Here is a 13,447-nt window from a genome sequence, read left to right as displayed (position 1 = left end):
TATATATATATATATATATATATATACTATCAAACACATTCTAAAATCTTAAAAGATTTATTCTAGTTATATACATATTTATTCATTACAAACAAATTCATATTCTATGAAGCCTAGAAAGACTTTAGTTCAAGAGTAAAAAAAACAAAATAAATTCAATCGAAATTACTGATTTGTGAATAATCACCAAAAAAAATTAATAAGAAAAAAAATAAAAAATAAAATCAAACATTTGAATATCAAAGAGAATGTCATAGTAGTGACAAATGTTGGAATATCTTCAATGAGGTTTTACATAAATTAATAGGAAATTGCATTTTGGTTCTCTCAAATAATGGAAAGTGTTAGATTTAGGATTTTTTTTTTTTTGTATCATTTTTGTATTGTATTTTTTTTTTTTTTTTTTTTTTTGACAATATGGTGGGTGAAGGGGAGAAGAGCCCTTCAAGAAGCCAAAAGAGAAGAAGAAGAAGGGAGTAGGTAAATGGCACGGGGTTAGGTATGGCAAACCCGGCATTACACCCCCCCCCCCACTCAAAAGCGCGGGCATCCAAACCCACTATGGAGAGAGGGGAGTTTGCATGGGGCCCTTTAGTCCACGTGGCTGGACCTTTGTCCGCGTGGATTCCATGGCGAGGGTTTCATCCGACCCATCCCCCGCTTCCTTCCTTCACCCGCGCTGCCCCCCCTACTTCCCCTTTCTCACCTGCCCGTCCCTGGCGAAGTTTCATTCCTTTCCCCTACCCCCACGTACCTACCTACCTACATACCTCCCTCTTTCTCGACGCCTTGGCTCCGAACTTGTACCAGACCCCACCCAACCTGGTCCGGCTTGCAGGGCGTGTAACTGAAGCCTCACGCAACCCGATGCGGGGCTGGCTACAGCGGCAGAAACGAAGACCTCGGGGACTAAGAGAGTGAGTGGAATTTGAAGGGGGGGGGGTATATGTGGTGTGGGTTGATTGGTTGGTTGGAGATCGATAGATTTAACGGGTCCTCCTACTCTCTTCTCACCTGGACTGTAGCGGCGCATCTCTCCAACTGCTACCCTACTCTCTGCCTGGATCAGTACGAAGTTGGCGTTGTAGGGCATGTATGTATGTATGACTGCAAATATGGAGTTGTTTACAGCGGACAATTTTACCCCTCAGGTTGAAGGAATTTGGGGGGGAGGGGGGGAGGGTGGCGGCGGTGGCGCGGTACGGTTGTAGTGACTGGTGTCTTGCGTGGACGATTCCCATGTGTAAGGATATGGTTGGTTGGTGTTGTTCAAAGTAGAAGGATTTTGATTTATGGGTTTATTTTGTGTTTAGAGGATCTGGATTCGTTTATGGTTTATGATTGTTTTTGTGTGGTCTTCTCTCCACTGTTGCTGGCTGATCTTTGATTCCGAATCCCCGAATGGGGTAGTTGATGTGTGCGTCGTTCTGTTGACGATGTGCCGGAGTCTTGGGGTCAGACTGTAACTTGATCGTGGGCACTTGTCAGTAGTAGTTGAAAAAATAGCTTTTTCTTTTCTTTTCTTTTTTTCTGTTTTTTTTGGGCTGTCGTGGGTACGCTACATGTATCTAGAGATGAAATGTGGTTGCTATGGTCGAGCTCGAGCCCACTGGAGCATTTCAGTTCTACGCTTAACACGTTCCACCTGTAGTTTGCGGACCATTTCGCTACGCCCTCTGCTGATGCAAATTGCCTTGTGCAAGTGGTGCCCGCATTTGGCTTCCCGTTCCCATGCCGATATTGCTTTCCTGGCCGTGTGGTGGCCTCTTTTGCCCCCACTTTCATTTATATCACACTTCCCGAACTTCACAGCTCAAGAGATCGAAACAGACGATGACGGAGTGAAAAGCCATGAACTGCTGAATCAGTTGAGCATTCGAGCTCAATTTTTGTCGCAAGTTTTCTGAGGCAGAATCCTGCCTTGCTAGTGACAGAGTTCGTCACAATACTCTTCCACAGTTCATTTCGTCCTAGTTCAATTGAGTCGCACCCAATCACATTATGACACATCGCGTTTCAACGACTTGCGGATCGGACTTAAAGAGCACCTTTTGAGAAGCTAATTTTAGAGTAATGATCGGCTGTGGGTTATTTTAAAACGAATGAACAGTTCCCTCATTTAGCTCTCGCGTGCGAACCTTATTTGGCGGGCTTAAGCTCACCCGCAGCGGGTCTTGTAGTCTGTGAGCTTCTTTAGACATTGCAGATACACGCGTGGGTCTTTTTGCAAGGTATCTCGTGACCTACATTTCTCCTCGTGGCGAGGCATGGGTGCGTCGACCGAATCATGCCGTCGAGGTCGTTTTGCGGAATCGAGTGAGATGTACGCGGGCACTCGATTAGGCCGTTACCCGTGGTCCGTATCCTGCAAGGCTACATGAAGTGGCCGATCGGGGAACTCATAATAACAATGCGTGAAGTGGTAGTCCCCTTAGCGCAGTGGCAGTTGAGATCTTCTTGAGCTGTGTGTAGGTTGCTGTCTTCGAACAACAGCCCAAGAAGCTGCAATGGTGCTCTCATTTAGACGTAAGCTTCGTGCTCATCGACTTTGCATCCTAACAAGTTTTCACGTCTTTGGCTTTGGTTCCTCAGGGATCCACATCGGTTAGCAATGTCTCGGGTTTTAGACATCCACCGTGGTAGCGAGTGATTTCTCAGAATGCGTGCACGATCGACGTTTCTCAAGATTGATCGAATTGGTGCAAGATGAGCCGCAAGCTTGTGGGCGGCTTCCACCGCACGTTGCGAAGATTACCGATCGTGTTTGCGTTTCTGGGCGCACTTATGCTCGCGGGGTTCAGCTTTTACAGTAGTAACAGGTTGCATTCGCGCCAGGGACAAGTGCTGCGAGTGACTGACACACATGGCCTCTCGCAAATTTACGAGCCTGAAACTGTCAAGTTCCCCGCGACCAAGAGATATCCCGCGACCCTCCCGGAGCTACCTACCGCAGTGCCGGTCTCGTCAGGGGATTCCGAGAGGTCGTTGCGGGAGCTGGTGAGAGACGCCGTGGACCGAGGCTTAGTGGTAATCGTGAACGGTACCGACACTGACGCGAGGAACATTATTGCCGATCACTCGCAAGGTGCGCGGCTGGACATCAGCAGCGCCTTAGACGGACCCACCGGCGAGATATTAACTGAAGTTATTGAGGAGCTCCAGCAAATGGAGGAGATAAAGCTTGAGGTGGCGGAGCTCAAGCTCAAGCTCAAGGGATACAAGGGTGAAGGTATGGGCACAGTTTCATCTTTCCCTCTATTTTTGTCTTCATTGTGAATGCCGACAATTCTATTGCTCAGTAGCCTTTCAAGGTTTGCTCAATTCCCTGTTCTCAAGGTTTGAACTGGATGTCGTACGCGTAGGGAGGAAAAAGGATTGCCCGGATTTGCATTCCAAGACTGCGGAGATGACGCCTGTTATGGCGCCACGGCAAGGTGATTACAAGTTTCGAGTATCTGGGCGGCCTCTTCACCCTCTTATGAGCTTCAGCGCATTTCGGTTTGGTCTTGATGAGTTCACGGCAGTGGGCCTCGCAGCTCCCAGCCTCCTTCCTCCGTCGTTTTTTGAAGCGCAAGAGGATTCTTGCAGTTGGGTAGAGTGGGATGCTGCTTCTGAAACGGGCTTTTCCTCGCCTATGGAGAGGAAGAAAGATGGTCGTGGGGTGCAGTATGGCCAGAAACGGACCATCTTGTTAAAGGATGGCGATTCTCCATACGTTGTGATTGTTGTCAAGTGCAAATTTGGGGATCCTGCCGGCTCAAATGGCTATGGCGGCCATCTCTTTATGAACTCATCGGCGGGTGAGTACATTCCTCTTTTGAGTGAGCCTCCGGAGTCCATCGATAAGATCCAGTTCGAAGGGCCTTTGGATCGCCGTTTCGCTGTGTGTACTCCTCCCATTTGGGGGAAACTTAACGCAGATCACCTCAAGGAATGGTTGGTGTACCATCACCATCTCCTCGGATCAGAGCGCATCCATTACTTCTTCTACGCTGGAGTAGCGCTTGACGAGCCGACGCGCCGCGTGTTGCAACCCCTCCTCGACCAACACATGGCCACCGTGGTCGACTTGAGCGCGGACATGGACCTCGTCGGCGGACCATCTCAGTTTCCGAGCACTCACTTGTCGCGCAACGACTGCGTGCAAAGATCACGTTTCTTCGCAGACTGGGCAGTACTCTGGGACTTCCACGAGTTCCTTCAGACGTTCTCCCCGCACCACCTGCTTGACGTTGTACGCGATAACAGCGACAAGCCTTTCATTGCCTTCGGCAACCAGCGGTGGAGCTCGGCATACTGTGCCACTGCCGACAACACCACCGACCAGTGGACCACGGATAGAATGATATTTCGTCTCGCATTGCCGAACTGTGGCAACAGGAACCACCCCGCGCCTTGTCCAGGCGGAGAAGGTGAGCGCAGGCACATTGTCAGTCCGAGGAAAGTCTACGCCGTGCACCACCAGTTTGTAATGGATCCGCCGTGGGGCGGTGCCGATGTCTCCACGGAGCAAGCCCGAGTAAACCAGTTCCTCGGCACTTTCGTCTCGTCCAAACCTGGCGAGGAGGTTTGTACGATTGTAAAAGATCCCGGAGATGTCAATTCGACGATTCCAGTCGATGGCTACTGGTTCAAGGACACGAGCTTTGCATCCTCGTTGGCACCTGCTAAGGCTTCTGCCCGAAGCTCCTCTTTCTGGAAGAAGCGAGGCGCGGGAGGATACCAAGAGCAAAACTCCACAGCAGATATCAGATGACATCCAGTATCACATCGCTTTTGGCTCAATTCTGCACACAGCTGCATCTCCGTGCAGGTGATTACTCTGGCTGTGCTTGCCTTGTATTACTACGTCTAGTGTCAGTTGCGTTTGTACAACTTGTCGTCACCAATCGGCTTCAGAAACTAACCAATTGAACCAGGACGTGCGGCCCTGGGTTCTCCACGTTAGATAGATAGCGAAGGTATTACACTCTCCTACTCTAGGTCCCACCAAATATACCCCCCCCCCCTCTTTTTTCTTTTTTTTTTTTTTTTTTTTCTGTGTATCTACCACGCTTCACTGGAATGAATAGATCGTTCCTTGGACTTACAGTATTCAAATTGTTTTTTTTAGCATTGGGATCTGCGTGGCACCCAAGGCACCCGCATTTCTTCTCGTCTCACTTGAATTGAATGACGAAGCATGTGGAACATCACGCCATCGTCATTAGGGCTTTCGCTGTGGCGCATTGGAGCGTGGTATGTTTTGCAAGCGTCACAGACCCCGACTTTCAGTGGAGAAACGGCACTCGATTTTGGCAATTAATGGCCGGTAAGATTTCGCTGAATCTGTAGAGCGTACACTCTACCAGGGGCTGTCAGCTCCTGAACCCCACCTTTCTGCAGCAATATGGGGGACTGATCATGATGCTGTGCCAAGGCGTGGTGCACAAGACAAGGCTCCTGAATCAACGCAGTTTCCAACACACCCTCTCTCTCTGACTCCCATCAACTAACTGGGTTCTAGAAACCCAGCTTTCCCAACGTCGACACAGTCAGCAATCCCCACAAGACCAGGCTCTCGATTCCACAGTTATCGATCCCCACAACGTCTGCTCTCCTCATACCTCTTCTGTTGCAATGTCTACCATTGGGTATAGCAGCAGATTGTTTACGACCCTTGATGCTGGTCCCAATGGTGTCGGTCTGCACACAGCTGGGCATCGCCGTGTAATAAAGAAATCTCGATTCCTACAAGATATACGATTTCTTCGAGCAGGTTAGAGATTGCTGCTTCCCGGTTTCCACGCCGCAGATCTGGCTTCACCTTGTTGCAGAATCTTGCAGTCGCCATGCCTTGGCAGCGTTTGCTTCGGTGTCAGAAACACTGTCACTCCCCATCTCATACAAACAAATTGATTTGTAGGATTGCCCACTTTGTAGAATCACAACACAATTTCATCGATTACCCTAAAACACGAGCTCATCGACAACGATGTTGACAATATTATTTACAAAACCAAGCCTGTCACATTGAGTGTGTATTTCATATATGTTTTGATTTCATGCTTTTGCAGTGGATTCGGCTCTTGTGTTATCCCATAGAATTTGTTAAGCATTCTTCTTTTCTTTTTTCGTGTGACCCACCTTTGGTGTCAGTCTGTCTCGTGTGATGTATGATGTCTGAGAGCCTGATTTCTTTAAAAGAACTAAATTATTTCTGTTGTAAGTTTGCAATAAATTGCTTCGAAGTGGTGGTTGGAAACTTCACTTAGGAGTTAAAGAATTGGACAAGTTGAGAGTACAAATTGAAATGGGGTTTGCTGTGAAGATGGAGATGTATATAGATAGATAGAGAGAAATATTAATGCTACATTCCCAATTGATATCACTACACCCATGTGATCTCTTTGTAGACAATTAGTTCATAATATTAATTTTTAGTCATGATAAAAAATAATAATCTACAATCAACTTTGGAGATATAGCAATTTAGGATTTTTATTTTAAGTAAGAAATTATTTGATTGAGTTATTTTAATTTACTCAGTTTTTAAATCTTATCATAACACCAAATTATTTTCATTTTTCAAACTTATTGATGTGTATTGAAGTTTTATAATTATTCATTATGTTAATTATCTTTAAATAATTGCTTCCAAAATCGATTTTTTTGAAATTCGAGACTTGATGACATATATTTTTTTGAATGTACTAAATTATTCTTAATAACAACAACTGAATCATGTGTCAAGATAAATTTTGATATTTGACAACACGTTTTTATATTTATGTTATTAACTCAAATCTCAACTATGGAACACATAAAGTATTTTAATTTCATTATGATTTTAATTAGTTACAACATATAATATTGATTACTACATGATTGGATGTAAGATGTTTGCAATTATAAATTATTATTCTTTGAATCTTTCAATCCTTTCATCAGTGGGTTAAAAACATCATCACAATGCTTTTCTTTTATGTACATAATATTTAGTTCAGTTATTAAAGCGAGCATAAGTATTGTTTTGGTCCATGTGACTTAGAGACAATCTTTTGAATTATGGTTAATATATTTGTAAGATTATAAATTTTCTAACATGAACTGAAGTTGCATAAGTTTGTTAATGAGGATTTTTTGATACTATATCAAACAATAGAAGGAAAACAAGAAGTTAATAGATTCTACTCAAATAATTAGTATTAGATTTTTATTTATGAATTTTAAAATATATTATTATTAGAAAATAATAATATTACTAATAATAACAACAACTGACTGTAATATTTGGTTAAATTATCTTTAATTAAAATATTAGTTCTTAAATTTCAAATAAAACCAAAGTAAAATGTCACAAATGACATTTTGGTTGCACACAACTTAAATTAGTGAAATTGAATATAAATCATCATAAAATAAAGTATTTTTTTCTATGAAAATTCAGAAACAATTTCTGGGTGTGTTGAAACAAGTCCTTTTGGACAAATGTTTTAGTTTTTTTATATATACATAAAAATATATTTAATATACAATTGTTATTCTATGCAAAGGATGCAGTAGGGGTAGACAGAGTTTGTCTACTCTTTTTTTGTATATATATATATATATATATGCATATATACATAACGGAATTGTTTTGCAATATTGAAGATACAGTGGTTTATAATAATCTACAATACAATATCTTTTTGTGTATGACAATTTTATAAAACGATGTGACATGTCTGTGAAAACATTTGTAAAAACTTCTTAAACAGGAGGTCATAAACATGCAATAGTGAATTAAAAATAATAATAATCGGAGATTGAAATTAAATATTTCCATTAAAAATTAATTTCTATTTTTCTTGAAACATTAAATATAAGATGCATGCTTTTATTAGATGGTAGTCATAGTAAAGTAGTTAAGAATTCTTATTACAAAAATAGTATATAAAGCATTATAAGAGATGTTACAATAAGTCATATGAGAAGTTTGATAAAAAAATAATTCTCTAATATGTGCCTCAACAAATAATATTGTAAGTAGAAATTCAAAAGAGATTACAATAACTTAAATTAATAATGGTGGTTTAAAATCAAAAGAAAAAAGACAGAATTTAAAATATCAATCGTAAGAATAAAAAAATTTCTATTAATTTATACTTCAACATAAAAAATATATTATGCATCACAACATCTTAATCATGCTCTTCAAAAACATTTTTGTGTACCAAATACAAGTTATATTTTCAATAAATTTAAGATATAATCGTATTTTAGTTAAAGAAAAACCTTTTTCTTAGAGAAGGGTTATTTTTATTATCATCTGAAAGATTAGGTGAATCTGCAAAACAAAACAGAATATTAAAATAGAAATAATAACAATCTTAGAATATGGTAAACATATTGTGAAACTTTTAGGAAAAACATTTTATTATATTATATATATATTCTTCAACACAACTTGTCTTTATAAATTTTAAGTATATACTTTTAAAGATATATCACAATAAAAAATTAGAACAATATATTTGGAATATAAATTTGTTGACTATCAATAACTAACAATACATGGTAAGAAAATAATAAAGTAAGGAAATATTATATATATATATATATATATATATATATACGAATTTGGAGTTTAAACTTTATTCTTTCCACCCATTTAGTGTAGATTAATTTCATTTAGATATTATTTAAGATGAAAAAAAAGTTAATTTTTAAATCAATATTAAATTAAAATAACCTTAAGTAGATAAATTTTTAGTATGAAGATTTGAATGTAGATGGAAGTAAATATTTGAAACTATGATGAAACTGCAAAATCAATTTTGAAAAATACTTAGTATAATTTTCAAACAGTAATATCATATGTGTTATATTAAATATTTTCTGGGTTAAATAATCTATTATTAAATATCAAAATATTCAAAAATAAAATTTATTTGTTAAGGCCAACTTCTCATTAAAAAAAATCATATCTAAATTTATATTCAAAATTTTTTTCAATGAATATATTAAAAAGAACTAATATCAATTATACAAAGTAAGTAAGATTTTTGTGGTTGTAAGATTTAGTTAAAAATTTGTTCTTAGATTAAAGTATTAAAAAAATATTTATATATAAAGAAATATTATATCAACTTACCTAAATCTTAGTTTGGTTGTTAGTAAAATATAAATTACTGTTAATCATTTTCATTATTTGGCATCCTCAAAAACTTTTCTTCTTGTCATACCTTTCATGTTGTCTTTCTTTACAATTCCATCTGCAATGCCTCTAAAATTTTCTACTCCTCTCACCTCACATTAAAATTAGCACATCACCAGGTACAAAATTGAGATATTAGTGATAAAGTGTGAAACCTTAGGCAATGCAAGAGTAGAAGGGAAATAAGTTTTAAGTGTGTCAAATTAATATATATATATATATATATATATATCCCTCTCTCTTTATATATATATATATATATATATCCCTCTCTCTTTATATATATATATATATATATATATATATATATGGTTTTTATGGTTTCTGTATAATTTATCTGATTTGAGTAAAGAAAATTCATTAAAATTAAAATTATTTTAAAACAAATTTTCTTTGTTTTAGATCTCTGATATTTTAAAAATATACTCAAGATGCTTTTCCATATGCAGTTTGTTTAAAAAATATATATATATGTATATATATATATATATATATTCTAAAAAATGACATTCTATAAATATATTTGTTGCTTTTAAAACTTGTTTTTTGAAATAGAAAGAGCTTGTGTTTTCTCATTTTTAAAACTTTACTTTGTTTTATAGCAAATCATGAATACTGAGACCATTTCTTGCATATGGAAAAGATTAATTTACCATAATTCCTCTTGAATTTCTTTAGTTCAGTGCATTTAACTTCTATTTTTTGTATTCATTTTTTGAAAGAAAGCAGGGCATCATGTCCAAAAAGGTACATTAAAAGCTATCCCATGTGACATCACTTTTACATAATTTTACTATTTGATGTTAAAAAAACTGCTTTCACAAGAAAAATATTACACAAAAACTTCATACCTTAAAATCAAGGGTATCACTAATGTCATCACAAATTTTGCTATTGCCACCACAATTCCATATAAAATTTATTCAAATTTTTCTTTTAGCTACTTTCACCACAACCATTTCACCATGGTTCAATAAAAAATAAAATAATATATATAGGAATGTATAGGAATAAAAGAGACCAAAAAAACAGGTTAAGTGGGTGGCAAGTTGTGGCAGTAGCAAAAACTATTGTAACATCGGCAACACCCTTAAGCAAAAGAAGAACACCACTTGAAACCAAATGTTGGATTTAACTCAATCAAAGCAATCTTAATTCCTCACACACATCTTAATGAAACATATAAAAATAAATGAGAAAACACACGTAAACTAAAAAGAGTTAAGAATTTCTACATTCACATTTGGAAACACATCAAAACAGACCCACACAACACAACTCAAAGTTAAAAATTCAAAAATACTTGGAGGTGCAAAATATTGGCCGAGTGACGAGACCGCGAGGATTACCGCCAGAAGGTTCGATGAATGAAATTACTACCTTTGGATGAACAGAACCCCCCCTTGCGAGGAGCTTCGCGATTAGGGTTTGCTGGTCGAAGAAATGCGGGGACGATGGTGCATGGATTCAGACTTCGACTGGCCGCTGCCAAGGAGCAGTGACGATGATGCCCTCGTTACTTTCCTCCTTCGATCGATCGATCCATCCATCGTTCCATCCATCGATGCCTTGGAATTGGATTTACACACGCAGCAGCGCCGAGCTGCGGCCATAGATTGACGAATCAGGCGCTGCGTGGCGCATGTAGCCGCTGAATGTTGGAAAGTTCCGGATTGACCCCTTCTCCGGCGGATGCGCGCGCAACAAAGAAATGCTTTCTTAGGTCTGGCGTCAAACGCTAGGGTCCTGGCCTTGACCGAGGGAAACCGTGTGCTATGGACGCCGAAAACTAGGACGATATGCAATTACAAACCAAAGCGCGTGGTTATTGACTTGGGAATCTGCATATACTCGCTCTGGTTGCTGGCACTCATCGGCCTTTTCAAGTGAATCGTCTTTCTCAGTCCTCCCTTGCTGACTATCTGGGTGGAGTGAGAGAAAGGTAGAAAGAGTGTGTGCGAGCGAGAGTGAGATCCGTTTCATCGCGGCGCAGACAGAAACCGCCGCCAAGTATAAAGGTGAATTTTTTTGCTCCGTATGCGAGACAGCGATTTTCAGCCAATTCTTGTCGCTAGTAAGTCCGATTTCTCGACGTGTTGGTTTCGTTTATCGATGGGTTTGTAGCGTTAGAGAGTGTTGGGGTTTTTGATGGGTGGTTTGAGAGGCTGCACAGCTTTTGAGCGGAGTTTTTTTTGGAGCATATTGTGGTATTGTGACCAGGGTTTTCTAGTTTGAGGAATTGGAATTGGGAGGTGATGAATTATGAGTCATGAGAATTGAATTAGGGAAAGTGAGAAGAATGCTTAGTTAGTAGATTGTGAATTGTAAGTTCCTCTAAGAGCTGTTTTAGTGGGAGATTGCCTGGGGATCGAGGATGTGTCGTTGAATTCGATTTAATTTCGGAAGCTGAGCTTTTGAATTTCAGTTGTCATTGTGATCGAAGTATAGGCCAGCACAAAACTCACGCTGCAATCCTAGTATTGTGTGCATTGCTGAGAAATAAATCGTCCAAACTTGTAGTGCACGTTCGCAATCTGAAGAAGCGTTGGGAGAAGAGTGAATCGCATGTTTTTCAAATCTCGGCACAGTGTTTCTTACGTCGCCTACTTGGTCTTTCAGGAATTCTATGTCTCATCACCATTCAGGAACATTACTACTCAGATTGAAGCTTTCTGGAGCAATATTCAAACCTCCGCAGCACTAACTGAACCAATATCCCTTGGATTCGAAACTGAAGATACATTTGGCCGGGAATTCTAACATCATCCGCAGGTGTTTTAAATCCCTAATACCATGGCTAGCGGCAAAGACATCATCACGCACACCCTGGGCACGAAATCCCCCAAGGGCACCGCAGATAGGAAGAAGCGCAAGCGTCCCTCAAAGAAGGTCCCCACCACTGTAGTCGAAGCAACCTGCACCGATTTCATGGACCTGGTGCTAAAACTGACAGGTGCAGAAGAAGAGAGAAGGGGAAAATCCGTTTCTGACCCTCCGCCAAGCATCTCTCCTGCTCCTCCTCCTCCCACCGCCAACGTCCAACAAGGCAACCCCCGAACCTCTCAGACATACTTCCAAGACCTTCTCCGCAGCAAAACCGCATTGGGCAAAGTTGACCTCGATGAAGGTTCCTTTTCCCCTAGAAACAATTATACTTCTGCGCCAAACTCCAACTATGCGATGCGAAGCCTGGATCATTACGACCAGCAACCCGAGACATTTGGACAGTACAACAGCTACCGCAAATTTTCGCCTACCAACTGACGAGACGCCGAAGAGGAGAATCTGAATTGGTTCGGTTCCCGCTCTGAATCGTTCAAGGAATCCTCGAGGGCTCCACCGAATGAGATTTCGTCAACGTCTTCGCAGACAAAGCGAGACAAAGCGGGTCCTTCGAGTTACTGATTCTCGATGGACCACATGCCTCAAAGGCGCGCTTGAGTAGATTGGATGAGGAAGCAAAACATTTGCATTGTACATACTCATGCCGGACTCGTCTTATACGATTATTGTATAGTTTAAGAGATTATGGAGGAAACGCAACTGAGGCTTGTTTGAACCGACAATTTAGTTGTTGTCTATGCATGGTTCATCGATTTGGCTTCGACAGATGCTAGTTTCCTCAGTTAATCCAAGTTCATCTGCAGCTTTTGTTATAATCGCTGATATGATATCAGAAGGTCCTGTGGCTCCGTTTCAGTAAGATAAACACAGGCTTCGAAGAACCTACAGGCTGCACCTTCCTTCCAATGTTTGATACTCATAGTATTGGGTTTCTCTGATATGGTTCGCATACAGAGAAACTAAGTTCAGAAAAGCGGCATTTAATGGAGTTTCCAAACAAAGGTTTCCCAAATTAGTACCTGATTATCGTTAGGATCATTTTGTTAGGACACACAATCCTTTAAAACCCTTGCCTAGTTTTATATTCTTTTGATTCTCATGTGATGAATCAAAGTCTTTTTTCTATGACACTGTATGAGCAAGGGTCAAAGCATTTACCTGTCTTTTTCCATTTACTATCAACAGTTTATGGGCACATGTTTCTGTTGTCCCACGCCAATTTTTAGTCATCTTAAAATTTGCTTATTTCTCTTATCCAGCGTACTTTTTGATTAACTTTTTGCAAGAAACAGACTCAAGTCTCTTTTCTTTTTTTTTCCTGACCACCTCCCCCTTTTCCTGTTGTATCTCACTATGATGGAAGAGAAAATCTGCGACGACCGTCACCATATAAAACCTACACTAGTTCAAGAAGAAGTTTCA

General features: G+C 39.9%; 2 protein-coding genes across 4 annotated transcripts; both read left to right on the top strand.

Annotated features, from left to right (window-relative positions):
* Nucleotides 1–1,057: 1,057 nt before the first annotated feature.
* On the top strand, nt 1,058–6,030 carry LOC112277101 (uncharacterized). 2 transcript variants are annotated; one of them, XM_073531203.2, is made up of 3 exons: nt 1,058–3,229; nt 3,363–4,961; nt 5,114–6,030. In XM_073531203.2, exons 1-2 carry the CDS (start codon nt 2,707–2,709, stop codon nt 4,754–4,756), a joined length of 1,917 nt encoding a protein of 638 aa, XP_073387304.1. In that variant the 5' UTR covers nt 1,058–2,706; the 3' UTR covers nt 4,757–4,961; nt 5,114–6,030. The 2 variants fall into 2 exon arrangements, with proteins under 2 accessions (XP_073387304.1, XP_073387303.1); XM_073531202.2 differs by having other exon boundaries at nt 2,227–3,229; nt 3,363–4,813.
* A 5,039-nt stretch (nt 6,031–11,069) lies between these two features.
* LOC112277205 (uncharacterized) lies at nt 11,070–13,155 on the top strand. Of its 2 annotated transcripts, none has more exons than XM_090247601.1 (2): nt 11,070–11,199; nt 11,801–13,155. In XM_090247601.1, exon 2 carries the CDS (start codon nt 11,975–11,977, stop codon nt 12,443–12,445), a length of 471 nt encoding a protein of 156 aa, XP_090103727.1. In that variant the 5' UTR covers nt 11,070–11,199; nt 11,801–11,974; the 3' UTR covers nt 12,446–13,155. The 2 variants fall into 2 exon arrangements, with proteins under 2 accessions (XP_090103727.1, XP_024365048.1); XM_024509280.3 differs by having other exon boundaries at nt 11,070–11,255.
* Nucleotides 13,156–13,447: the final 292 nt, after the last annotated feature.

The sequence above is a fragment of the Physcomitrium patens genome, chromosome 25 (assembly GCF_059467195.1).
Source record: "Physcomitrium patens ecotype Gransden chromosome 25, ASM5946719v1, whole genome shotgun sequence".
In the NCBI taxonomy this organism is placed as follows: Eukaryota; Viridiplantae; Streptophyta; class Bryopsida; order Funariales; family Funariaceae; genus Physcomitrium; species Physcomitrium patens.
This window is presented reverse-complemented; position numbering and strand designations above follow the sequence as displayed.